Raw genomic sequence first — 25,640 nt, 5'->3', positions numbered from 1 at the left:
CCGGAACTGCAGGTAGGGCCTCACAAATTTGGGTGTGTATGGCCTGCTGCAGTGTCAGAGGCAGGCTTGCGGTGGGCGCGTCGCTATGAGGCAGCAGGGAGAGCTGTCAGGCCACTTCCTCACTTATAAAGTCCTTGATCTGGTTAGTAAGTGTTCCCTTGCAAACGTTGCCGTTTGCGACTGCGACGGCCGAGATCGAATCTGGTGGTGGGAGACTTTGCCGGGTGATAGAACGCTGACAGCGCAATTCATCAAAGCTCTGGCACAGGCTTACGAGCACTTCCACAGTGGTCGGGCTTTTCGCCAGCAACATCTGGAATTCGCCATCTTCGATACCCTTGAGGATGTGTCTGATCTTCTCGTCTTCCGGCATAGATGGGTTATCCTGCCTGCAGAGGTCTACAACATCCTCAATGTAACTGGGAAATGTCTCGTCAGGCTGCTGTGCTCGGTGGCATAGATGATGGTCAGCACAGAGCTTGCGGACCTCTGGTCAGCCGAATGCTTCAGTCACGAGGGTCTTGAAGGCTGACCAGTTGGCGATGACGGATTGGCGGTTGGTAAACCAAAGTTTAGCGATGTCAGCCAAGTAAAAGATAATGTAGTCGAGCTTAGAGTCGTCGTCCCACTTGTTGCTGGTGCTTACGCGTTCGTATAAGGAGAGCCAGTGTTCGACGTCGTGCTCACCACTTCTGCTGAAGATGGGGGGGTCTCGTTGACGGGCAGCGCTGGGGCAGGGGGACGGGGCAACCGATGGTGCTGGCTGGGCAGCGACTGCGTCAGTCATGTTATCCGGTGGTCTCTCACCTAACTTGCGAGAACGGAGCTCCAGGTCTGTTTGGAGACCTCCGCAACCTCCACCAAATGCGATGAGGTTTATTGATGTAATGAAGTCACAACGAGGTCGCCACGAAAAAGGACCGTACGGTAACACAGTGCAAGGCTGGCAGAAACAGCACACGCTCTCGCGCAGTCAGAACGTGGGTCATTTTCGTCCTCTTTCACAGGCGCATACTCGTTCGTGCATCTGCTCCACTGCACTGGAACCATTTTTGCGGCTTCTATCAGAGGTGAGCGACATCTTTTGTAATGTAGGTCCTCCCTCACCTACATTGTCTTGCAGGCGTTCCTTAGAGTAAGGGCATTGTCCATGAGGAAAATCGGGCGCTTGAGATGCTCAAGTAAGGGACATTATTTTAGGAGCTGTGCTATTCATGGATTTAACTGATGTTCTCTTGAAACAATGTTGCGAATAGGTAGCCTTTGCAATCAGAAGTTTGCTCACAATGCAAGAATGTATTTATGTCCAGTATACTGGACACTAGAATGCCATTGGCACGCATCGTGCCAATGGCATGGAGGGGAAAAAAAAATCTAGGAGAGAGCGTCATATGACAATCTTGAAACCCAGCTACAAAAAATGAAGCAGAAGCATGCTGAGAATTGTAAAAAGAGCATGGATCATGAGGAGGGAGAGGCATCGAAGGAGGTTGGCTTGTGGACGCTAGGTGCGCGCACTCGTCAATTTGTTTCATGAGCCCAGCAAACTAGAAACGGTTTTTTTATTTTTCTCGGGTCAAAACAAACGGTTGTTGTGTTTTTCCTGGGCAGAGCAAAATTCAAGAGAGAAAGCGGAATGTGTGTGCCCATAAGCGAAATGAATAAAACCCAGTGTCCAGTATACGGGGCATCCCGTGAAAACCGTCTCCTTAATTTTTGTGCATACTTTTCAGTACCCTAGAAAAAAATGTAAGAAAAACTCTTTCCTACCCTGCAAAAAACTCCGGACGGAAAAGGATATATGAGATAGTACATGCGTGCATGCATGACAAACATGTGATAGTGAACTACACGTCATGACATGAATGCTTTTGTTTGCCTCAAGGACAAACAATGCGATGTATGCAGCTCCTTGCTGACTGCTTCGCATTACATCGATTACCACAGTGCATGGGATGTGCCGGATCTTTTTTTCAAACTTTTTTAGCACTGTCATTTCTGTGTGATCTTGCCAGCTGATGTAACGGGTCGAGGGAAAGACTGGCTCTTGCCCTAGAAAAGAAACGAGACCACGCGCTTCTTCTTCTCCACTCGAGAGCTGGCTCGGTGGTCACACTTTTCAGGAGCCAGCTACTCGTTGGTTTATTAAAGGACCCAATACGTCTAAAGTCTCGTGACAAACTGGTGGAGGTGTGAGGTAGCCCTCATGGATGTTGCAGACCCATCCAGGGAGCCGCCCTACCAGCCCAGTGCCAGTCAACACTCCCAGCATAGGGGCAGCCACCGAATCAGGGGATTGCCTCCGGAAGTCGCCGATACGGTTCCCACCACTTCGACATGTATGACCAGCACTTCTGTGCAAACTGCTCCAACCGGCATGGAAGGCGCAATGTTGAACCGGTATACATTTGAGAGCCCATGGGTCCCGACGACGTTCCATGGCATGGCTCTCGAAGACGTCGAGGACTAGATGGTCGACTTCGAGCTCGTAGCCACCTTGAACCAATAGGACAGTGCGGCAAAACTGGGACATGTCTATTTCTACCCAGAGGACAGGGCACGTACCAGAACCGTGAGGAGCAACTGACATTGTGGCGTGAATTCTGTTGTAGGCTTCTGAAGACCTACACCAGTGCCGATCTCCAAGAACGAGCGATTCAGGCCCGCGTCAAGTTGCCAAACGAACTTCTGACCACATACCTCGAAGACATGACGCCCCTGTTCAGACGAGCTGACCAAAGAATGGCGGAGGACAAGAAGTTGCGTTATCTGATGCGCGGGGTCAAGGAGCAGCTCTTTGCCAGCCTAGTGCGGAGCCCTCCAAAGACGGTCGTGGAGTTCTTGTCTGAGGCTGTGACCATGGAAAAATGCTGCAGCAGTGATCCAACCTGTATGAGAGGCACGTCAACAGCATCTCCGCTGCTGACATTTTCACCGCCATGGAACCATCAATGACTGCCTACGAGAACTCATCCGTTCTGTAGTGTGTGAAGAGTTGCAAAAGGCTGGCGTAACGCCTCATGCTATGCTCAGCTCTATTGCAAATTAAAGACGAGCTGCACCAGGCCCTCCGGGACACCTTGCGTCCTGATAGCGCTGCGCCCGCTCCTTCTGAATACCGCCGCGAGACGATCTACGCTGAAGCCTTAAAGCGCCCTGCTGCCTCTATGCTGCTGTTTGTTCGTTGCCCTCCTACTGTGTCACTTCAGTCGGCGCAGCCCATACCATACTACGAAGATAGGTCCGTGCTGCGCCAATCACCCACCATTCAGATCAGCCAGTCGACTACATCGACGACAGGCGCACGTCTCCTCGGAAGTCGGATGTTTGACGCACACCCGACCCCCGACCTCTGAGCTTTCACTGTGGTGAAGCTGATAACTTGTACTGCCAGTGCCCATACCGCCACCGTAGTCTTCGTGGCTTCTCTGCGTACTCACCGCCACCCCAGTACGGTCAGCAACCACGGGTCATTGAAGACTACCTCTCTCAGCAGCGCGCCCCACCACCTGCCAGGTGACAGTCGCGCTCGCCGCCGCAGCGGTATTCTACCGCACGGTTGCCCAGTCCCCGCCAGGAAAACTAACTGAAGTGACCTCTGGGGCTGGGGTCTCTGATGGTCGAAGTGCTGAAGACCTCTGATTGACACAGATGCAGTGATACTGATTCGACATCACCTGCTGCTGCATGGGACGACTCGACGTACCAGTGACGATTGATGGTTATGCGGTTAATGCGTTGTTGGACACCAGCGCAGACTATTCTATATTGAGTGGAAAACTGGCATCACAGCTGAAAAAACGCCAGGCCTGCGCGGAAAGCGCAGCACAGTCACAGCGAAAGCTCGAAGAGCGGCATTTATAGAGCCGGTTATAAACTCTCTTGTGGCTACTAATACAAGTAAATTAGCAACGTACCCACTATACCACAAATCATAATTTTTGGGAAGTTGGGAAGCACCCACCACGACGACATTATTCGTTATTCTGCGGAAAAGCGAGGTACCATATATAAGGCATTATGTGCATTTTGTTTGTCAGACTCGACGATACACTTGACGATCCACAACCACGTTCACTACACACCCTTTATTCACCGCGCCACATATCCAACATGTCCGACCTCCGTCTCGTACCCCCTCCCTGCTCTTCCCGTATTCCCGTGCGCCCCCTCGCTGCTCACCCGACACTCGCGCCATCTTGTTCCTCCGCCATCAACCACACACAGCCTCCGAGACCCGCACCCAACACACGCGCACTCCTCACTCCCCTATCTCTCACAACTCTCCCCCCCCCCTCAAAGTGTGAATCCGTGGTGGAAGGGAGAAGTAATGGTTCGTGGTACAGCACTAACTGATCAGCATGGGCGATGGTTCGACGACGTCCCGTTGCTGGGTCACTGAGGATGAAGTCATTTTCACCAATCTGCTTGACCACCCGATAAGGTCCACCACGCCGCGGTGCCAACTTGGCCGAAACACCCTTGGCTGCATCACTCAAAGTGTGTGTGTCCAAGAGCACAAGGTCACCTTCTTTGATGGTCGTTGACTGTCGATGGCGATCATAACTTGACTTCTGAGCCTGCCAGGCAGCTGCTTGATGCTTCTTAGCATACTTCATGGCTTCTCCAAAGCACTGCCTCAGTTCTGCAGCAAGTGCATGGTGTGCTGCTTCTGGAGGCTCCGTATCATCCTTGTCGCCTGCAGGTTCCCACGGAGTGCGCAACTCTCTGCCATAGCAAAGCAATGCTGGAGTATATCCGGTGACCACGCTCTCCGCCGTGCGCATGGCAAGGCCAATCTCGGGTATATGGTGGTCCCAGTCTTTGTGGTTAGTGCAGTATGCTCGTAGACACTGTTTAATCGTGCCATTGTGGCGCTCCACCATTTGTCCAGCCGGCCGGTAAGGCACAGTATGCCGATCCTTGATTCCCCAGTGTTTCAGAAGATTGCGCCATAATGTGCTAACGAAGGGCTTCCCGTTGTCGCTGGTGATGGCCACGGGTGCCCCATGGCGGCAGAAAACTTGGACCATGCACTCCAATATTTTTGCACTGGTTGCTGCTCGTAGAGGGAACAACTCGGGAAACTTAGTGAACTTGTCGATGACTACTAGCAAGTATTTGTGGCCCCGAGGTGTAGAGGGCAAAGGCCCAATGGTGTCAACACTGAGCTCTTCCATGGGTGCTGTCGCCCACTGACCGCTCATCAGGCCTTCAGGCTTTTTGCGTCGAGGTTTTGTGCGCTGACAGATAGCACAGCCCTGCACATACCTTGATATGTCTGCCCGCATGCCCAGCCAGACAAATTGTGCAGCTACACGTCTCAAGGTTTTGAAAAACCCTGCGTGGGCGGCCGTGCGGTGATCATGCGCCATTTTCAATGCCAGGTGCTGAAGGTGAGAAGGCAGCCATGGTACCTTTTTGTTGCCTCTTAGCTGAACTAGCAGTCCATTTGGCTCCAGTTCTGTTGTTTCTGCCAGATTATGGAAAAGACGATGATCAGGGTCTGAATTTGGGAGCATAACCCCTTGGACCACGGTTTTCAGTTTTGAGAGACGGCTGTCACGAGCCTGCTCTTGTACAAGTTGTCCGGTGTCACTTAAAGGTGTCGTATCGTCCTCCAAGGCGACTGCTATTTGCTCAAATGTAATCTTCCCTTCAGGTTCTTGTGCAGCAATGGGAAACAGTTTCTCGGGCAGGCTGTCACTGGGGTGGTCTTCACCTTGAAGAGGGGCTCTACTCAGGGCATCTGCGGGTATATTTGCTAGCCCCCGTCTGTGTTTTATTTTGCAACTGAAACCCTGCAGGCGAAGGACCCAACGCTTGACCCTGGGCGAAGCTTGGTCGGTGCAGAACATCCATGACAAGGACGAGTGGTCACAGTGTATCTCGAACTCCGTAAACTCAAGATACGCCCTGAATTTGTCCACTGCCCACACCACTGCAAGGCACTCCCACTCCTGGACAGTATAGTGGCTTTCGGCCTCTGTGAAAACCCTGCTAATGAAGGAAATGGGCTGCAGTCCATCAGGGCCAGCCTGCAATAGCACAGCTGCAATGCCAATGCCACTTGCATCCGTCTCCACCACAAAGGGTCGATTTAGATCTGGAAGGCTCATAACTGCATCCTGAGCTAAGGAATGCCTGAGTGCGGTGAAAGCTCACTCTTGGCTCTCTTCCCACCGCCATGGCTCGTTTTTCTTCAGAAGGACAGTGAGTGGATGTGCCGTCAGTGAGAAGTGTGGTATGAAGCTGCGATAATAACCAGCAAGTCCCAGGAAAGCCTGCAACTGTTTAATCGTGGTGGGTGTTGGATAATCCAGTACCGCCCGCACTTTCTCTTCATCTGGTCTGCACTGCCCAGGGGAGATGACGTGGCCCAAAAACTTAAGGGACTGACGGCACACCTGCATTTTATCAGGGTTAATCGTAAGGCCAGCATTCTCAATACGCTGCAACACCTCCCTTACATGCTCGACATGGCTCTCGAGACTTTCAGAGTAGACAAGGACATCGTCCAGAAACGCCATGGCGAAGTCGTGATTTATTCCTTGCAACAGCCGGTCCATCAAGGTCTGGAATAATGCCGGGCCACCTGCCACCCCGAAGGGCATTCTCGTAAACTCAAATGTGCCCTGGTGGCAGATAAAGGCTGTTTTGGCAATGTCAGCCTCAGACATGGGAATCTGAAAAAACCCCTGGGAAAGGTCGAAGCTTGAGAACCACACTGCACGGCCCAATTGCGCTAGCAGCCAGTCCGTTCGAGGCATTGGGTAGGCAGGTACTCGGGTACGTGCGTTCAGCGGCCGGTAGTCCACAGCAAGCCGGTAGCCTCCAGACTTCTTGGCCACAAGCACTGGGGCGCTAGTCCAAGGGCTGGTGCTAGGTCTTATAAGGCCCTTTTCCAAAAGGTCATTCACACATCCTTCAATGATCTCTTGCTTTTTTGCATTTACTGGCCGCAACTTGCATCTCACAGGCGCACTATCTCCAGTGTCAATGGAGTGCTGAGCGAGGGAGGTACATCCAGGAATTGCAGTAAACAAATGAGAGAAGTCATCGAGCACCTTATTCATGGTCTGTATGCCTTCGTCAGCTGGAAAAGTTCCCGTGCCTGGTACAACAAGCACTTCTTCAAAGAGGCCCTGCAGGCAATAAGATTCGCCGTCTTCCTCTATCGCGAGCGCAGCAGTCACATCTCTTTCACGCTTTGCAAATGGCACAATGCACTGCGGGTCAGTTCCAGTAGTCCACCCACCCAGCGCTACATGTAGGAATATGCCTGTCGCATTCAAAAAGTCTCTGCCAAGCACAATGTCCCGGCACAAATCTGGCACGCACAGGAAACGTTGTATGCGGCTGCTTGTGGCCCACTGTATCTTGCACTTTAGGGATGTGGTTGACCGCAACCAACCTGTTGCCAGTCAGAGTGCTCGTTCCTGTGTCCTGGGTTTGGCGCCCGTCGCCTCGGCCACCCTTGCCGCTGGTGTTCCAAGCAAGCTCACACTTGAGCCTGTATCCAGCAGGGCCAAGAATGTAGTCTGCCCAATTCGCACTTCCAGGAGAGGCCCTCTGTTGCCGGCCAAGGCCGCCACTCGCAGCGCTGTCTCGTAGGTGCTAGCCGGAGTAGCACCTACCATCTCCCGTTTCCCGGGCACTGTGAGCGGATATGTCCGATTCTGTTGCATAGGTAGCAGCGGCGCGGGCCGCTACGCCGACCCGAAGGGCACTCGCGGGCAATGTGACCGACGCCTCCGCAGCGATGGCAGGTGACTCCACCGGAGTCGAGCGGTTGATATCCTTGCGGCTGTGGCGGCGCTGGGAAATGAGGCCTTGTAGCAAAAGCGGGCGATCTGTGCAACTGGTCCCGGTGGTAGGACGGCTGTATTGCCGCGGGGTGCAATGGCCAGTAAGATGCCGCCGACGGATGCTGCAACAGTGCGGTAGCCGCCGCCATCGTCACTCCAGGCCTCGCTCCTGACAGGCGGGCCACATTTACAGATGGCTGGAAGGCGAGGTCCCGCGCAACTTGATCGGTTGGAGGTGGCGGTGGCTTGTACTGGAACCGCCTCCAATAACGCTCCATGAGGCCGTCAGTTGCCTTTGCCAGCTCCACGAGATTGGCAAACTGCTTGCCTTCCACCAAATCTTGGAGTTGCGGATGCATCTGCCGTAACACACGGTCAACCTTTTCAGATTCCGGCACTTCACCGCCGATCCGGTCATAATACGCCGCGATCGTGTAGATGAACTCTTTTAGGTTTTCTTCGGGGTGTTGAGTGCGGAGCTCAAGTTCTTGTGTCAGGCGCCGCTTCGCGTCAATCGAAGAAAACTCCGCTATGAACGACGCCCTGAAGTCATCCCACTATGAAAACGACTTCACGAAACGCAGCTATAACTTCGCGCTACCCTCCAGTGCAGCAGGCACGACGTGGCTAAGCCTTCTGTCGGCGCCGATCCCAGTCACCAGGCAAAAGGTCTCCAGCTGGTCGAGAAATTCCTCGGGGGACTGCGTGTCACTGAATCCCGTGAACCTCGGGGGTTGACTTCCCGCGGACCGCGGAGCACAGTCACCTGTCGGAATGCCGCCGCCGTCATGGGGCCTGCAGGCATGGGTTCGGCCGTCATGAGTCTTTGTCTAACGGCCGCCGCGATTTGCTCACGCTGTATGGCGGAGCCGTTTGTTTGCCCCAGCAGATGTTGAAGCAGCTCCTCCGGCACATTCACCACGTCCATCTCTGTTGTCATGTCGATCCCGGATGAGCCCCAACTTGTCAGACTCCTCACTCCCCTATCTCTCACATGTTGATGCGACGGTTGATGACGATGAAGAATTATAGCTCAGCCCTTTGTAATGGGTTGGAAGCTTTGAACGACCCACTAGTTACATAATTCATATTGTGTGACGCCCGTTATTTAACTGTCCCACCACGCTTTATAACACACGTTAACCGGAGAAACGGAGAGCGAGAGACAGAGAAAGAGAGAGGGAATTAACTTTATTGAGACCCTGAGGAAATGGATCATGGGAGCCTTATGGGCTTCCTTGGCAACCAATAGAAGTGCACTTGCGAGGAACCCACTACGCTATAAATCATAATTTTTGTGAAGTAGGGAAGCAGCCACTATGCAATTTTTCATCATTCTGCGGAGAACCGTGGTACTTTGTTGATGCTGTGGCTGATGACGATAAAGAATTATCGCAGATGCCTTTGTAATGGGTTGGAAGCATTCAAAACCCACTCGTTGCGCAATTCGCATTGTGTGACGCCCGGTTACAGAATTCGCGTTTGTGTGATGCCTGGTTGTTATTTTACTCTTCTACCACACTACATTACATATGTTAATGCGGTTCCTTCCCGACATGAAGCCTGTATAGGGTCTTTTTGCAACGCAGTTTCAAGGTTTCAAGCACCGGCATGGCTCAGAGGTAGAACACTGGGCTCCCACGCAGAGGGCTGAGGTTCGAACCTCGTTCCATCCTGGAAATTTTTTCTTATTTCGTGCGATAGCGGTTACGGACATCGGCGGCAGCGGCGGACAACTACGACGCCAAAAACAGCCGTTGAAATGATCTCATAACAGCTTTCGCTGTAAAAAGTAATCACGCCGTGGCATAACTCGCAGATTCGGACAGCTGGTGGCCATGTCGTTACTCCGCTGGGCGCCTGCGCTACTAGGGTTTACATTCAAGGATATACATTCGTAACATGCTGCTTTGTCCTACGCGATTGCGCCCGCGACATTATTCCTGGAGTTTACTTTCTACAGGAGCATGGTGCTATAATTGATCTGCAAGAGCATGTTCTCAGCCGAGCACGTTCTCAGCCGTTCTGCACGTTCTCAGCATCGACGCGCAGGACTACGAATGGCATGTCAACGTACTTCGTGTTTCTGCAGACAGTGTAACGCTTCCTCCACAAGCAAGTGTCCTGGTTGACATCACATGCTGTGGTTTGGGCGATGGTGAAGCAGTGGCCGACACAAACTTAGAATACCTACTGAAACAAGGCATTTGTGTAGCTAGAAGTGTCATACAGCTTCGTGGTGGCCGATCGTAATTGCCTGTTACAAACTTTAGCAACTAGCGTCGACACCTTTTCCACAGCACTTCGATAATGTTTGCCAACGAAGTAGCAAGCGTTAACGACTGTTTCACGACGGAAGCAGTGGACACCGCAGACATGTCACTTGGTAACATCGACAACAATCCTGCACTGTCGACCGATAACCAGACTGCGCTGCGCACACTCTTGTTGGAATTCAGGTCCTGCTTCGCAAGTTCCTCAAAGGTGCGACAGACATCCATCACTCTGCACCGGATCATCACGCACGAGGACGCATGCCCAATAAACCAGCACCCTTACTGCGTGTCGGCAAAAGAATGTGAAGCAATGCATACGCAAGTCCATGAGATGCTTGACGATGGCGTCATCGAACCGTTCATCCAACAGCTCGTGGTCGTCTCCAGTCGCCCTTGTGAAAAAGAAAGACGGGACGCCACATTTTTGCGCCAACTACCGGGAGCTTAACAATGTCACTAAAAGGGATGTGCACCCACTGACTCGTATCGGCGACTCGTTAGATAGACTTCGCCGTGTCCACTATTTGTCTTCTCTCGACCTGAAAAGCAGGTACTGGAAAATCGAGGTAGATGAGCAAGACCGCTAGAAAACAGCCTTCAGGACTGCAGGTGGCCTCTACCAATTTCGAGTACTACCTTTCGGCTTGTGTTCAGTGCTGGCAACATTCCAGCAAATGATGGACACTGTCCTCACAGGACTGAAGTGGCAGACTTGTCTTGTGTACGTTGACGATGTGGTGGTATTTTCTGCAACGTTTGAGCAACATCTTCACCGCCTGCGGAGTGTGCTAGAAGCTATCCGATCGGCAGACCTCACACTGAAGCCAGAAAAGTGCCACTTCGGTTATGAGAAGCTCAAGTTTCTTGGGCATGTAGTATGCGCCAAAGGGGTCCGGCCCGATCCAGACAAGCTTGCCGCTGTGGCCGCGTTACCAGCTCCTGTCGATAAGAAAGCCGTCCGGCGCTTCCTTGGTTTGTGCGCCTACAATCGCAGGTTTATTCACGGCTTTTCACAGATAGCGGAACCCCTGACTTGCCTCACAAGGGACGACACGCCAATTATCTGGGATGATGAGCAACAGGCGGCTTTTGCTGAACTGCGACAGCGCATGCAATCAGCACCCATTTCGACGATGATGCTGATACAGAAGTGCATACTGACCCCAGTAACATTGGTCTCGATGCAGTGCTCATTCAGCGTCAAGATGGCGTGGAAAGAGTCATAGCCTATGCCAGCCGTTCACTATCCTGTGCTGAGGTGAACTGTTCGACTACCGAGAAAGAGTGCCTCGCAGTCGTTTGGGCAATCACCAAGTTTCACCCCTACCTTCATGGTCGCCCTTTCAAAGTAGTGACGGACCACCATGCCCTCTGTTGGTTGTCAAACATGTGCGACCCTTCAGGACGACTAACATGGTGGAGCTTGCGGCTACAGGAATTTGACGTCGCCGTCGTTTATAAGTCTGGCCGTAAGCATGAAGATGCTGACACACTGTCGCGCACACCCATTCATCTCGTCAGTCAGGGAGCAGAGAACGATGACTGTTTCCTGGGTGTCATCAGCTCGTCGGACTTGAGCAGTCGGCAGCGAGATGATGGAGAGATTCTACCGATCATTGATTATGAATCAGATGCTCTATTTTTCTTGAAATACACCAAGAAAGGTACAGAAGCCAAAGGTATAGCAATACCTGACAAAAGGCCTCTGTACCGGTTTTACAGAAATGTTAAACAACAAATACCCCGCACTTAGAGGACCGCAGCACAGCCATGCCACGCCATCTGTTCCGCTCGCTGACGTCATTCTGTCTGCAAGATGGCGTGCTGTATAAAATGAACGCCCATTCGAATGACCTTGCTTACCTCCTGGTGGTTCCCAGAGACATGCACGGCGACGGCCTCTTTGCTTGCCACGACGAATCCACCTCTGGCCACCTTGGATTCTCGAGAACACTTTCCAGAGTAAGTGAGAGGTATTATTGGAGTGGACTTACGGCAAGCGTCAAACAGTACGTTAAAGGCTGTCGTGCACGCCAGCGCCGAAAGAAGTTTAACCGGCTCAGCCCATTGAGGCACCTTGCACACGCTTCGACCAAGTCGGCATCTCAAACCATTTCTCGTCTGCTGGTGGCAACAAACGGGTTGCGACTGAACACGCTACACTGAGACGCAGGCGATCCCACGAGCCACGGCTTCCGAGGTAGCGCAATTCTTCATGTGCCACACCGTGTTGCATCGCGGTGCTTCGTCCAGTGTAATAACAGACAGTGGGACAGCATTCACGGCGCAGCTTACGGAGGAGGTTTTTGAACTAAGCAACACCAGACACCGAAAGACGACCGCGTACCATCCACAGACCAAGAGACTTACCGAACGACTGAATAAGACGCTCGCAGACATGATCGTAATAGAACTTGTTCTTGGGCTAGTTGCTTACTTGTCATATTGAAGATACTTAGCGCAACTTGGCATTCACTCGAGAAACACACTCACATTCACACACGCTTCCACTCAAGAACACACCCCACACACAGCACTCACTACCAACTGTTTATTGTGCGGGGCTGATCATCCGCAGGAGCAGTGATCAACAAAGAAATGCATGTGCAGTGAGCCACCAAGTGATGCAAGATCCAGCCACACCCGAACAAAACAACAAAGGATAAAGAAAACAGAAAAGACCAGCTAGGAGCACTTCTAGCCTCGAGAAAAGCGATTTCCTTCTGAAACAAAACCACTAGCGAGGGCTTGCTAACACACCGATCCTTATTTTTTTCTATAACGAAAGACGTGCTGATGCTTTGACGCTTCTTCCGAGAACCTGCGTGTTTGAAAACCGTGGTTCACACCCACGTGCTGCAGCATTTCCCACAAGATGCGCGTATTTTTCTTAGTTTTTTTGCGCATGCTCCCTTAGCCGGTCATTCAAGCACCTTTCGGTTTGACCGACGTACACTTTTTGTCATTGGTTTTCAAGTTCACCACGCACTAACAGGCCAGAGAGCTACTGCTTACACACCTCCTATGCTCTCCTACCCAGATACAGTGTTTTCTCTGCTGCAGGCTAAACACGCAATCACTATATTGCTTGGAAGACTAGTGGGAGTAGCATTGTTTCTTACTAAATAATGCACTCTAATCGGCTAAGCTAGCGGCAAGACAATTTGCTTCCTCAACTTGCAAAAATGGTTGTAGAAATAACAAGCACAGTTGTGACATTAGCCATAACAGTAAAACCCAAACACCACATGCACGAAAAGTCTGTGAGCAACAAAAAAGGCCCTTCACACTGCTGTACATGTGTCCAGTGATTGGGTATTGCATAAATGGTAATGTGCTTACGGGAAAGATAAAAGTGCACAATGGTATTTGCGCCATCATGCAGGAGCTTCTTATTGATGTTCTTGTAGCTATATGGTGACCCGCTACCTGTTTGACAAGCAAAGAGTGACTCCATTCAATTACAAAAGGGACGAGCAAAAACCACTGACAGCACAGCATATGAAGGACTTTTGTGTCAAGCAATCAACCCGATTGGATTGTTTTGAAGGGAAAATATTACACCCTGAACCGAAAAGAGAAAAATTTTGAGATACTGGCCGCATTGGAATGTGACAAGGGTAGTCATAGTGAATAAACTTTCAAGCAAATACTTTTGTGTATACATTTTTGCTGCTACATTATATGCATCTGTAATAAGAAATTTGCAAATGTATCAAAGCATCTTAAAAGGGTGATGGACCACCCCTCGGGCTTGGTGAGAAAACACATCCAGCAGGTAGTAGATGCAGCTGTGAACAGCTCACTCTATGAACAGTCCTGCGGGGCAAGCAGAGAAGCAGAGCGTGAAGATATCATTTTCTCAAGTGCACTCTCTTCATCCAGAGGCCCATCGTCACTCTATTCAGTGGGCGGGGCACCTGCTGTCTGACGTCAAACTGGCATGGTATTGGCCAATAGCCAACATAAATCGAGGGCGCCATTTGGATCAGGTGCGCTTCTTTCCCTGGGGCGCCGTATAGTGTGCTAACACGACACAGTAGCCACACTTGCGCAGTGGGAGAGAGCGTTTTCATGACGCACACTGATGTAACTTGTTTCCCTCACGCACACTCGTCAGGTCGAGAGAAAGTGCTGTGCGACAAACCCCCGTAGCTCCGCTTGTTCTTGACGGATTCGAAATTTTTGTTCCTGAGGCTGAGGTCATTCGATGATTGCTTGGAAACGTGGTTCAGGACCCGTATGGAAAATATTGTGTATCAGATACAATTGCAGTAGCATCTTGCATCTGTAACTCAAATACCTGGTATCGGTCTTTGCGCAGCGCACGAAATTGACAAGGACACAAGAGAAGAGGACGAGACAAGCGCTGATCTTCAACTGAAAGATTTTATTTGAAAAGACAAATATATATATATACAGAAACACACGTGCCACGCAAGATTACGCTCGCAAGATTGCGCAAAGATGGATAAGTTCCAACTCGCCCGCCTATCAATCCTACCTGGTATCGGATTGTGATACAATTTTACATAGTACCTTTGTCCATCCCTGCTGTCTGCCAACTGTACATGTGTGGCCTGCAGTGGGCCACGCTGACTCCTCTGAGATTTCAGTCGGTCTGCTTGTGCCTTTCATTTCGATGTGTCAACTATCACGTTATGGTTCATAATTCAAGCAATTCTCTGAAATAATCAAAGTTAATTGTACATCCATTCTTGAATGTCTTTTTTCCATTCCGTCATCATTGCTGCACAGCTCGAGTGAACACAATTGCTTCACTAAAAAAATTGGGAAATGCTACTCAAGGAATTTTTTTATTTTATTTATTTATTATTATTATTAACGTTTTTTACATTCACCCACTGTTATGGCAGCCCACCTTGAAGTTTTTAGGACAACTTTCGGTACAACGTCCAATTTTTTGCACTGTGATGCAATTAACCATTAATACGTTTAGAACGTATTAACTATATTTTAATGTCGGGACTCTGCGGGCGCTCGTGTGTATAATTGTGTCCCATGACGACAGACCCTTCCAAGTGTTTGGATATTTCGGTGCTTGGCACCTTTGCATTGGGGTGAAAGCAACTTTTGGGAGCCGGCTGCCAATGAAATGGCACCCGAGAGCACTGGCTGAAAGAGAACCAACATGGCAGAGGCTGTGGCTTCAAGTAGCACACCTGCAAAGGGAGTGGGAAGTGCTTCAGCTCGTTCTCAGATGTCTTCCTCTGAGCCTGTACTGACCGTCAAGCAATGAAACTTGAGCTCTATCTGCCGAGCTTTCTGTGCTAGTGTGTGATCAATTTTACAGAGAGTTGCATAGCTTTTGCTCTGTACCAGGACAATGGGCAAAATGTAGGACTGTTTGCCTAATCGGGCGTCCTGGTCCCCTTTGCACTAGTAATGATGTCCTATGAGGCAAAAAGGCCTGCATTTTACCCACTGTCCTGGTAAAGAACAAAACCCATCCTTCTTTATTTACGGGCCATTAATCACTCACATTCTTTCCCATCAACTGTAGAATGCCAGAAACTTACTAGAAAGTGCAGATAAAATTTGTTAGTAAACGCAGAAAATTAGAACCTGGAAAGTCTTAACTTAAAATGTTCAGAGCCCAGTAATCAGTTAAATAAAACTTGTGATGATGACATAAGCAATAAAGAAGATAACGGCACTCCCCGCATGCTAATGAAATCTTGGGGATTATTTCATCCAGATCCAAGTCTTACAAGTACCAATAAAAAAGGTGCCAAAAATGGCATGCCGAGAAAAGCACATTTTGAAGGTAAAATTGAAAGCTTGTCATGTGTGAAAAATCAGCTTTTTTATTATCATTTCTTCCTTCATGGGAGCTTGGAAATGATGTTTATTTTGAGACAGTGCACAGTTGTGTGCTGCAGTGAACTGGTCCGACTGTCTGCCATTGCAGCTGCTGCAGCCACTGGTTCGCTTGCGACAGGCCTGCTGCCATCCACGTGCTGTGCGGGGGGCCTTCCTGCCCATGAGGACCGAGTAAGCTGCTCCGCTTGGCTATTCAGCACTTTGACCGTTTCTGTCCGTCTGTCGTCTCTTTGTATGTACCAAAATTAGTATGAAAGGCTTGAGTGTATGTGATTCGTGCGTCACGACATGAATAACGTGACTTGCCCTCATGGTGAAACCCTTTCCAAGTCACGTGTGGCACATACCCGTGGTATGCTGATGGGCACCACCCTGTGGGCTCTGAAAAGGCACACTCCGGAATACACACGGACACGCCGTAGTGCAAACAAACAGCTGGACAACGGCCAGCTTGCAGCCGAATCTAACAAATTGCCGGTAATAATACTGTCCGACAGTACGTACGTTGGTGCTCCAAGTGTCAACGCGGGAAGAGCCCACCTCACACAGTCACTCTATTGTATGCGTTGAGGCAGTGACGCATTGATTAGAAAATGGCCACGTGTGAAGCCGAGCACCAACAACAACCGTCCTCTTAATTCGCTGGCGCTCCCGTCTGTGCCCTGTCCATGCTACAATACAAATAATCCAATATAATGCCAATACAAGTCACAGGCAACATAACACATACAATGCACGTTCGACTTACGTCCGTCCACGAATGCTGCCTAACCCCAGAGAGAGAAAGCGCTCTTCTTCGAGCACTAGCGTAACCTCGCTTCCCACCTAGCGCGCGACCACAGTGCCATCTCTTGCTCGGTTAACCACGTCAACTAGAACTAATGCAGGCATGCGCCACGAGGCGAAAACGACTTTGCAGGGACTATGGCTCCCTCACACTCTTAACGCACGAAAGCATGCCGTGTCGTTGAAACTCCGGTGTCAGCATCGGCACAGCAACGAATGAAAATCACGGCTCAAGCCGCAATCGAACCCAGGCATTCTGTGTGACAGTCCAGTATTCTACCACAGGGCCACATCAGTGCTTCAAACTGCCTAGGAAAAAGACCACATACAAGCATTACTATGAAATAATCGTTGGCAGTGTTGGCTATCCGCTTTTGTGTAAGAAGCATTACATACGTACACCTATGACTCTGCAAGCTGCAGTCACATGCTGCTCGAATACGCCGACAACCGGTATTTATGGTATGCACGTCATCGCAATGTAGCATGCACTTTGTAGTGATAAAACTGACATCTCTGCTCTAACTTGTTGTTTTGTGAACACAAGAGAACATATTTACGACCTAGAATCATGGCAGTTGCAACTATAACTATATGCTTGCTCATGGTTGTGCATTAAAAATCAATTCGGCCACATTGGTGGCTTTGTAACTTTGATCTCACAAAAATAATGCAACGTGTTTTTAGATTAAGTTAGATCATGTGCTTAGCTTAAATTCTGGGGAGTGTAAAGAAAATAAAAGGAGACATGTCCTTACTTAAGCATTTTTGGTGTGCAGTTGACATCATTCTCAACAATTATTTTTGGCACACTTGTTAACCTGATGTGTGGCAATGCTCTTGAATATTTTGCACATTTTGACTGTCATACAAGTGGAGCAAAAAAAGTTTTGAAATTAGGGCATTATTGAGCACTGTGCCATATTCATGATTTTTTTCTTTAAAATAAGGGCTGCAATACTTCAAGGTAACAGCATTTGCTAAACTTGCGCTATTCATAGTATGCCAAGAAATAGTATAACCTCGTTACAACAGATCTGCTTACAACAGACATTCGAACACTACAGACCAATTTGCGGCATTATGCCACCCTCCCTATCTGTTCTATTGATTGAGCTTTGTTTACAATGGATTCTGTTACAACGGACATTCGGATGTAATTGACTAAAATGTCAGGCCAGCAAGGTGGTCAGGGCCCCTTTACAGTGGACTTTTCTACCACGGACATTCCAAATTCGATAACTTCCAACTTCAAACATCGCTTGGTATACTTTCGGGACGGGAACAGCGCGCTGGATGTCGACATACCTATTTAAGAACAAAGGCCGCCAATCTCCGGTCTGTCAATGATCAGTTATGCCTAGCCGCGGCGACAAACAATTCAGCGCGCAGCATGCTTGGTCTTGCGTTCTGGGGAAGCAACGTGCAACATTGCTAGCCACTGCCACCACTGCTCCGAGCGGTTCCAAGGAGCCAGCGGGCGATGTGATTCGTTCCTTGCGACGGAGCACATTGCGGCTTCTTCACTTTCGCATGTCTCCTAGCGTAATGTTCTTGCCTGCAACGTTCGGATTCATCTCATACGTGGGCGCCGTGAGCATAATTATAGCCACGACTTTGAGCAGAAAGCTTGGCAACAATGTGCGTGACCGCTCTGCCCTATGTTTCAAAGTACGTCATGCTCGATCGCAAGTACAAAAAGTTGTCCCCGGATGGTCTTCGACATGAGGTCCAAAGTGTTGATAAGCAGAACCGCTAACCGCGGCTCCGACGAGTCAACGCTATTAGTCTGTTCAAGACGTGCGTCTGCGATGTTCGTGACGAATGTGGCGTGATATCATAATCTGATGATAGAGCTTCCGCTTGAAGCTGCCAAAGTAAAGCATAATTATATCCTAAATTATCGTCGACCTGTGAACACAGAATGCGTCACGTCACTAAGTAGTGCAATTTTCGACAGCCGTGACCTCGCGACGCACAGGCAGCAGACGCTCTCCCGGAGCGAGCATCGGTCCAGTGGCGAGACATGCTGGAGCAACATGGCAGAAGCAGCCAATTGGAGGCCTCGAAACAAACATCAAACGTCTGCTTTTTGTACGCTTGTTTCTCAATGGAGGAGCTAACTGAAGTGGGGGTTTTGAATATGGAGAATTGCTCTTTCCGACAAGCGCATAATGGCGCTGCCAGGTTGCGCCGTTGCGGACCTATTATTTTACAGCAAAAGCTGTTATGAGATCAGAACAAGGGCCGTTTTTGGCGCCTTAGTTGTCCACCGTTGCCGCTGGTGTCCGTAACCACTATCGCTCGAAATAAGAAAAAAAACTAAATAAGAAGAAAATTCCAGGATGGAACGAGGTACGAACCTGGGGCCTCTGCGTGAGAGCCCAGTATCCTACCTCAGAGCCATGCCAGTGCTTGAAACTGCTAAGCAAAAAGACCCTATACAGGCTTCATGTCGGGAAGGAACCACATTACCATATATAATGTAGTGTGGTAGATGAGTAAAATAACAGCCGGGCGTCACACAATGCGATTTGCGCAACGAGGGGGTTGTTGAATGCGTCAAACCCATTACAAAGGCCCCTGCTATAATTGCGACAGCTGCAGCATCAACAAAGGGCATATTATGCCTTACAGGTGTTTAGCGGGTACCACGGTTCTCCGCAGAATGATAAAAAATTGCATAGTGGCTGCTTCCCTACTTGACCAAAATTATGATGATTTATAGCGTAGTGGGTTCCTCGCAAGTGCACTTCTACTGGTTGCCAAGGAAGCCCATGAGGTATCCATCATCAATTTCCTCAGGGTCTCAATAAAGTTATTTCCCTCTCTCTCTCTTTCTCACGTTAACTTATGTTATAAAGCGTGGCGGGAGAGTTAAATAACCACCGGGCGTCACACAATGCGAATTACGTAACTAGTGGGTCGTTTAAAGCTTCCAACCCATTACAAAGGGCTCAGCCATAATTCTTCATCGTCATCAACCGTCGCATCAACAAAGTGCACATGATGCCTTACAGATGGTAGGTATCTCGCTTCTCTGCAGAATGACGAATAATGTTGTGGTGGGTGCTTCCCAACTTCACAAAAATTATGATTTGTAGCATAGTGGGTACGTTGCTAGTATACTTGTATTAGTAGCCACAAGAGAGTTTGTAACGGGCTCTAGATATTCCGCTCTTCCAGCTTTCGCTGTGACTGCGCTGCGCTTTCCGCACAGGCCTGGCGTTTTTTGTTTTGTCTGAGTTTTTTATATGTTATGTGGGCACATACAAAGTGCACGGAATGGAAAATTTGATTTCCAGAAAATGCTCCCAGCACGCTAAAAAAATATTTGAAGGTGGCGGCGTGCGGCTGTCCTCTTTGCTCACTGCAGTATTTTTGGATTTCATGGCCGAATTTAATGCGAACTATAAATATTGTGTCCGAAAGTTTTGCTGCTGGCTTTAATATGCATTACTGTGAATTACATCCATGCTTTTTTATGCCGTCCTCAAAAGGGGAAAAAAATGTGAAAAAATGGCAAACACAGCCCAAATAAAAAAAGTCTGCTAAGTTTGATGTGCCTTGGTGCCTTTTCTTTTTCACACGGGAACTTCAAAACAGTGTCAAATGTAGAAAAGAGCCGTTGTAACATTTCTGCAGAAGATCTTTGTCCTACTGGCAGCTCAAAAGAAGATAAAAATTGGTAAAGAAGCAAGTTTTTTCAATAAAGCTCATTTTCAAAAAATAAAGTAAACTCCGGTCTCAATGTTGACAATTTTTTATCGAAGAACATCGATGTCATTGAAAACACGGTTTTAATATGTCCTCATTTGCTTTGTTCACGAGATATAACAGGCCAAAATGACCCTTGCTGTGTGTGCTCACTTCAGTGCGATTGATGGTTGTTATCAGCTAGCACTGTGCGTAAATGTACAGTTTTAATTATTTTGCTGCAACAACACTTTGCTCTGGTGTTTTGTCGTCAAGAAAAATGTATTCTCAGATTTTATTTGTATCTAGCGTGTGCAGGGGTGGGCTGCTGCTGCTCTCTGAAGGGCTAACGCGTACGCAGTTTGCAGCCTACAACCTCAACTTACCCCCCGCCATTATTCGCTAATCGGAAGCACGCGACACACCACGAGCGCATGGTTTAGATGACTTTGCCAAAACTCGCCTTACACACCAAACAAAGCATGTGTATGCAGCAACAGGCCACCTTAATCTGTAACTAAATGCCACAATCAGCAGGCGCACTGTTACGGAGGGGCTTTTTCACTGCCTGCTTGCTTCCCTTCAATTACGTGCATTACACGCTCTAACCATCTTCCCCATTCGACGTACACTGTGCCTAAACAACATTTGTAAAAAGTGGTTTCAGTCATTCCTGAGGCTGTTTATTTCGCCTCCCACTATCACATGTTTTCGGCGTCGCAGATAACGTCTTCCTGTATCACCTCAACGCTTCCTCAGCGTTTCAGCAGCCAGAAAACATGCAGTGCGGCATGACTAAGAAATAAGTGGCCAAAGTTGCCCAATTTGTGATGTTTTGTCAGCACTCTACTAAAGGGTTTTCCCACGTCGAGAACAGCAGAAGTCACTGGTGGCGCCAGGACGGGCATATCCTTAATTTTGACAACGATGTGTGGTCCACACATTAATTATCGCAGCACAGAGCATTTAGACACCCTTAGTCATAAAATGTGAAACCGTGAGGAGTTCTGGAAACTCATTCGTGACAGCAGCACAGAAGTGAGAGAATGTGTGCGGCGCTGTTCGGTATAAACGTTTCGACTTGGCTTAGCTATTCACTACACGCAATGAGCGCGGCCCATGGCTAGGTGCAAGTATTCTGTGCAGATTATTTACGCATTCACAAAAATAGGATTGCTGAGAAAAACATTTTCGTTGCTGCTTTTGTTGTTGCCTACCTCCAGAAGCTACTGCCATAGGCTGAGGACCTTCGTGACACCTGCTAGTATATCTTTACGCACCTCAAGAAAAACCTGTCTACATCTATGAGGACTGCGATGAGGTATACCAGGCATTTCTTCAGGAAGAAGAAGCAATTGATATCTTGAACAGGTGCGCCCACCTTTCCTCTAATGCTTGTAGGCAAGGTTGTAGGCTGCAAACTGTGTACAGGTTAGCCCTTTTAGAGGGCTGCAGCAGCCCACTTTCACACGTGCTAGACTCAAATAAAATCTGAGAACACATTTTTCTTGACGACATGCCGCCAGAGCAATGTTTTTCTGCAGCAAAATAATTAAAACTGTAGATTTACGCACAATGCAAGCTGATAATAACGATCAATCGCACTGAAGTAAGAGCACACAGTAAGGGTCAATTTTGGTCCATTATATCTCGTCAACAAAGCAAATGAGGACATATGATATTAAAACCGTGTTTTCACTGACATAAGCGCTCATCGATAAAAAATTGTTGTCAAAATTGAGACCGCAATTTTTTAATTTTATTTTTTGAAAATGAGCTTTTTGAAAAAGCTGCCTTGTTTAACTATTTTTTTCTTCTTTTGCACTGGCCATAGGAAAACGATCTTCTGCAGAAATGTTGCAAAGGCTATTTTCTATATTTGACACTGTTTTGAAGTTTCTGTGTGAAATTGGAAACGCGCCAAAGTGCACCATTCTTAGCAAACTTTCTTCATTTGGGCTGTGTTTGGCATTTTTTCACATTTTTTTCCTTTTGAGGAGAGCATAAAGAAAGCATTCATGTAATTCACAGTAATGCGTACTAAAAGAAGCAGAAAATTTTTCAACACAACCTTTATAGTTTGCGTTAAATTCGGCCGTGAAATCCGAATTTATTGTGGTGAGCTAAGTAGGACACCCGCGCGGCCACCTACAAATATTTTTCTGACGCGCTGGGAGCGTTTCTTCAAAATAAAATGTTCGGTTCTGTGCACTTTGAATGTGCCCACATAACATATAAAAAACCCAGGCAGAACAAAAATATCAACAGGACAGGCATGTTCGATCTCTCGTGGAATCACCCTACAGAAACTGAAAATGTGACTTTCAGAAAAATCGATTTTTCTTAAATTTTCCACGATAAGAAAACTGCGTCCTCCATTAAGAATAAATCTGTTCTTTGACTGCGTTTTTGACTCGGAACTCTCTCCGGTTGTAAAAGATCCATTCAGTGTTTACATGAAAGTCTGTGGTAAGAGTTCTTGGAGAGAGCTGAGCTAGTTGGTAAGTATTCATTCTAAAAAGACAGGGCATACACAAACACGGACACAAGAAAGAAGTCGGGACGTTTGTGGTGTCCTGACTTCTTTCTTGTGTCCATGTTTGTGTCTTTTTAGAATGAGTTCTTGGATTTTGCATAGTCCCTTTACAACAGACCAAAATCCCCTTCACTGTGAAGGTCTGTTGTAATGAGGTTATACTGCATTGATACCAACAGCTACAACAGTATTTTCTGAAGGATCTCCTCAAAGTCCCATTTCTGTCCAATTCGTAAACGGCGGTTCTGGCTTGGTGGAGACTTCAGAATATTTTTGACGAAGGCAAGTTTTTTTCCGTGAAACTAGCATCGGTGGTGTTCTCCTGGCGTCTTAGGCAGAAAAAAAAAAATATATATATATATATATATATATATATATATATGTGTGTGTGTGTGTGTGTGTGTGTGTGTGTGTGCGTGTATATTTTTGCGGGGGAGGGTAAGTAAAGAGAGCCATTCTTGTGAACATACTTTTTAGGTCAGGGTGGACGATTGGGCTAGTTGGTGATGGAGTTTTTTTTTTAAGTGAATAAAACTGTGCGTAGGACAGAAGACAGGCATACAGGACAACTGCTGACTAACAAGTGAATTTATTGAAGACACAAAAACTGCCACTTCTAACAAGGCACATGCGCACTCCAAAAGCTCTTTATCCGCCCAGGTTCATTCAAGCACTTATCTGGGCCGAGCCTCATAATCACTGTGCTCGTCTTTTTCATCATGTCGTCTGTGCAATGAACCGTGATAAGTTAACAGCTTGTGTGAAACAACTTTTGTTTTTCTTTGATGATAATGTACCAACAAGCCCAAATTTCAACTGAGCTGATCTTTTGTTATGTTAGTTTTGCAAATTGCATCCACAGGTTATGCCATTGGTAGCCCAGGTACACTGGACCCGACAAGGATCACAATGTAGCATTAGTAACTCAGCACGAGACGGCCTCACTTAACTGCACAAGAAATCCATATTTTTAGACCTGCACTTTTTTCCTCCCTCCTGTATCCTTCGCATGCAGTGTCTTTTTTGACGGCATCTTCAGTGCACACGTGCACTGGCAGAGTATAACGACATTGGTGGTACATGCATAGTAACAGTGCTATGTACGCTTTTGGGTACAGCTGCTTCATTCTACATATCCGGGTTCACATACGTGTATAGCAGTGTATGATGCATTGACCTTGCTTGCACTAATTGTGTATCCCCAAGAAATTTTGTAATTGCGATATCATTGATTACTGTTGAGTCACATATACAGCTCTGAGCTTGAAACCTGTTTAAAAAAAAAAAAAAAAGAAATTCTAATATCTGACAATACCTACGGTGGCCTTAATTGCCCCTGTTGCTAAATTTTCATATATTTGTTTATGCAAAGAACTGCACCAGAATCAGTTCACTTGATGGTGAGCAAAAATTTTTTTTTTTTAATTTACATAAAAACTCCAAAAGTAAATGAAGCACTGATCTTGGCCTCTATTTGTGTTTGGCTTGCACTAAAGGCAGATATCAAATTTGTAATAGTAATAGACCTTATGTAAAATCTGCTGCCATCTAGCGGCCGCCGTGCGCATTTCCGCCATGTTAAAGGCTAGGCGCGCTCCGCATATGTAGACACAGAGCGTACGTATCAACGTGTGACGGCTGATACGAACAGCAGTGCCAACATATTTTCGTGTGCAGTGTTGCTCAGATTGAGGAAATTGGGCTGCTGAAAAAAGCAGATCGTTCCGTGACTCTGATTGCCGCTTACGACTAACGCCGTGTTTATGTTCGCCGTTATTAATAGATGCGCTATGGGACAGCATTGGCACTCATCGGAGAATACTCTTTCGTGTCATGCCGGAACGAGACAGTTTTCGCGCCGTGTGCTTCCAGGCATAGACAAACCGGCTTCGTGTACATGCTTCAAAGCTGCATCGCGGCTATTCGCGCATGCCTGCACAGCTGTTGACAGCATTACTTTGTTTATTACATTGCGATAACAATAACATGGTACTATACAGGTAGCTCGTGTGCATCTTCAGTTCTCAGCGAACGGACAGATTGTGCTAGAGTGTCTCGTTTGTAGTTTTGTTTTCGATTGTGGAGTTTAACGTAGCGTTTGTTGGGTTGCTTTGCTCACGTACTGCTTCACTATATATGCGTATTTTTCAAGCATTTCATGTGCTATCACTGCCAAATTCAGAGGCACGGCCCGTTTGTCCTGGCAGGCCTCCCCCCCCCCTTATTTTTTCTTTATTTATTCCCCAAGTAGAGCACATATCAAGTTCTCCCAAAAGCTGATCCCCCTTTGAAAAAATCCTGTATCAACCCCCATGTGCTATGAAATGTCAACAGATCAGGGGCGTAGCCCGAAATTTTTTTCGGGGCGAGGGGGGGGGGGTTCAACCATACTTTATGTACATTCGTGCATGCGTTTATTTGTGTGCAAAATAGAAAATTTTCGGGAGGAGTTTGAACCCCCTCCGCCACCCCCCAGCCCCTTGGCTACGCCCCTGCAACAGATGCTTCAAGTGTGTAGGACTTCTGGTGTGAAATTGAAAAAAATGCTGCTCCGGGAAATATGTTACATTCGACCGTGAGTGCATTACCTTTGGTTACGCACTGAGGTGGTTTCACAAGTGTTCAGTCGGTGACGCAACTGTCTTGCTGCAATGAATTGAAACTGAAAGGCGCCTGTAAGCCCCGAGGGCAACG

The 25,640-nt window shown here is 48.1% G+C and overlaps 1 protein-coding gene across 3 annotated transcripts in view; it reads left to right on the top strand.

Annotated features, from left to right (window-relative positions):
• LOC119397034 (E3 ubiquitin-protein ligase SHPRH) overlaps positions 1-25,640 on the top strand; it is a 269,191-nt gene that overhangs the window by 122,831 nt on the left and 120,720 nt on the right. For all 3 annotated transcript variants that reach the window (XM_037664462.2, XM_037664460.2, XM_037664461.2), the window contains one exon: positions 16,017-16,099. In XM_037664462.2, the coding sequence (XP_037520390.1) occupies positions 16,017-16,099 (83 nt within the window). The remainder of the gene's footprint in view (positions 1-16,016; positions 16,100-25,640) is intronic.

The sequence above is a fragment of the Rhipicephalus sanguineus genome, chromosome 6 (genome assembly GCF_013339695.2).
Source record: "Rhipicephalus sanguineus isolate Rsan-2018 chromosome 6, BIME_Rsan_1.4, whole genome shotgun sequence".
Lineage (NCBI taxonomy): Eukaryota > Metazoa > Arthropoda > Arachnida > Ixodida > Ixodidae > Rhipicephalus > Rhipicephalus sanguineus.
Note: the sequence above shows the minus strand (reverse complement) of the source record. Positions and strands in the feature narration are given on the sequence as shown.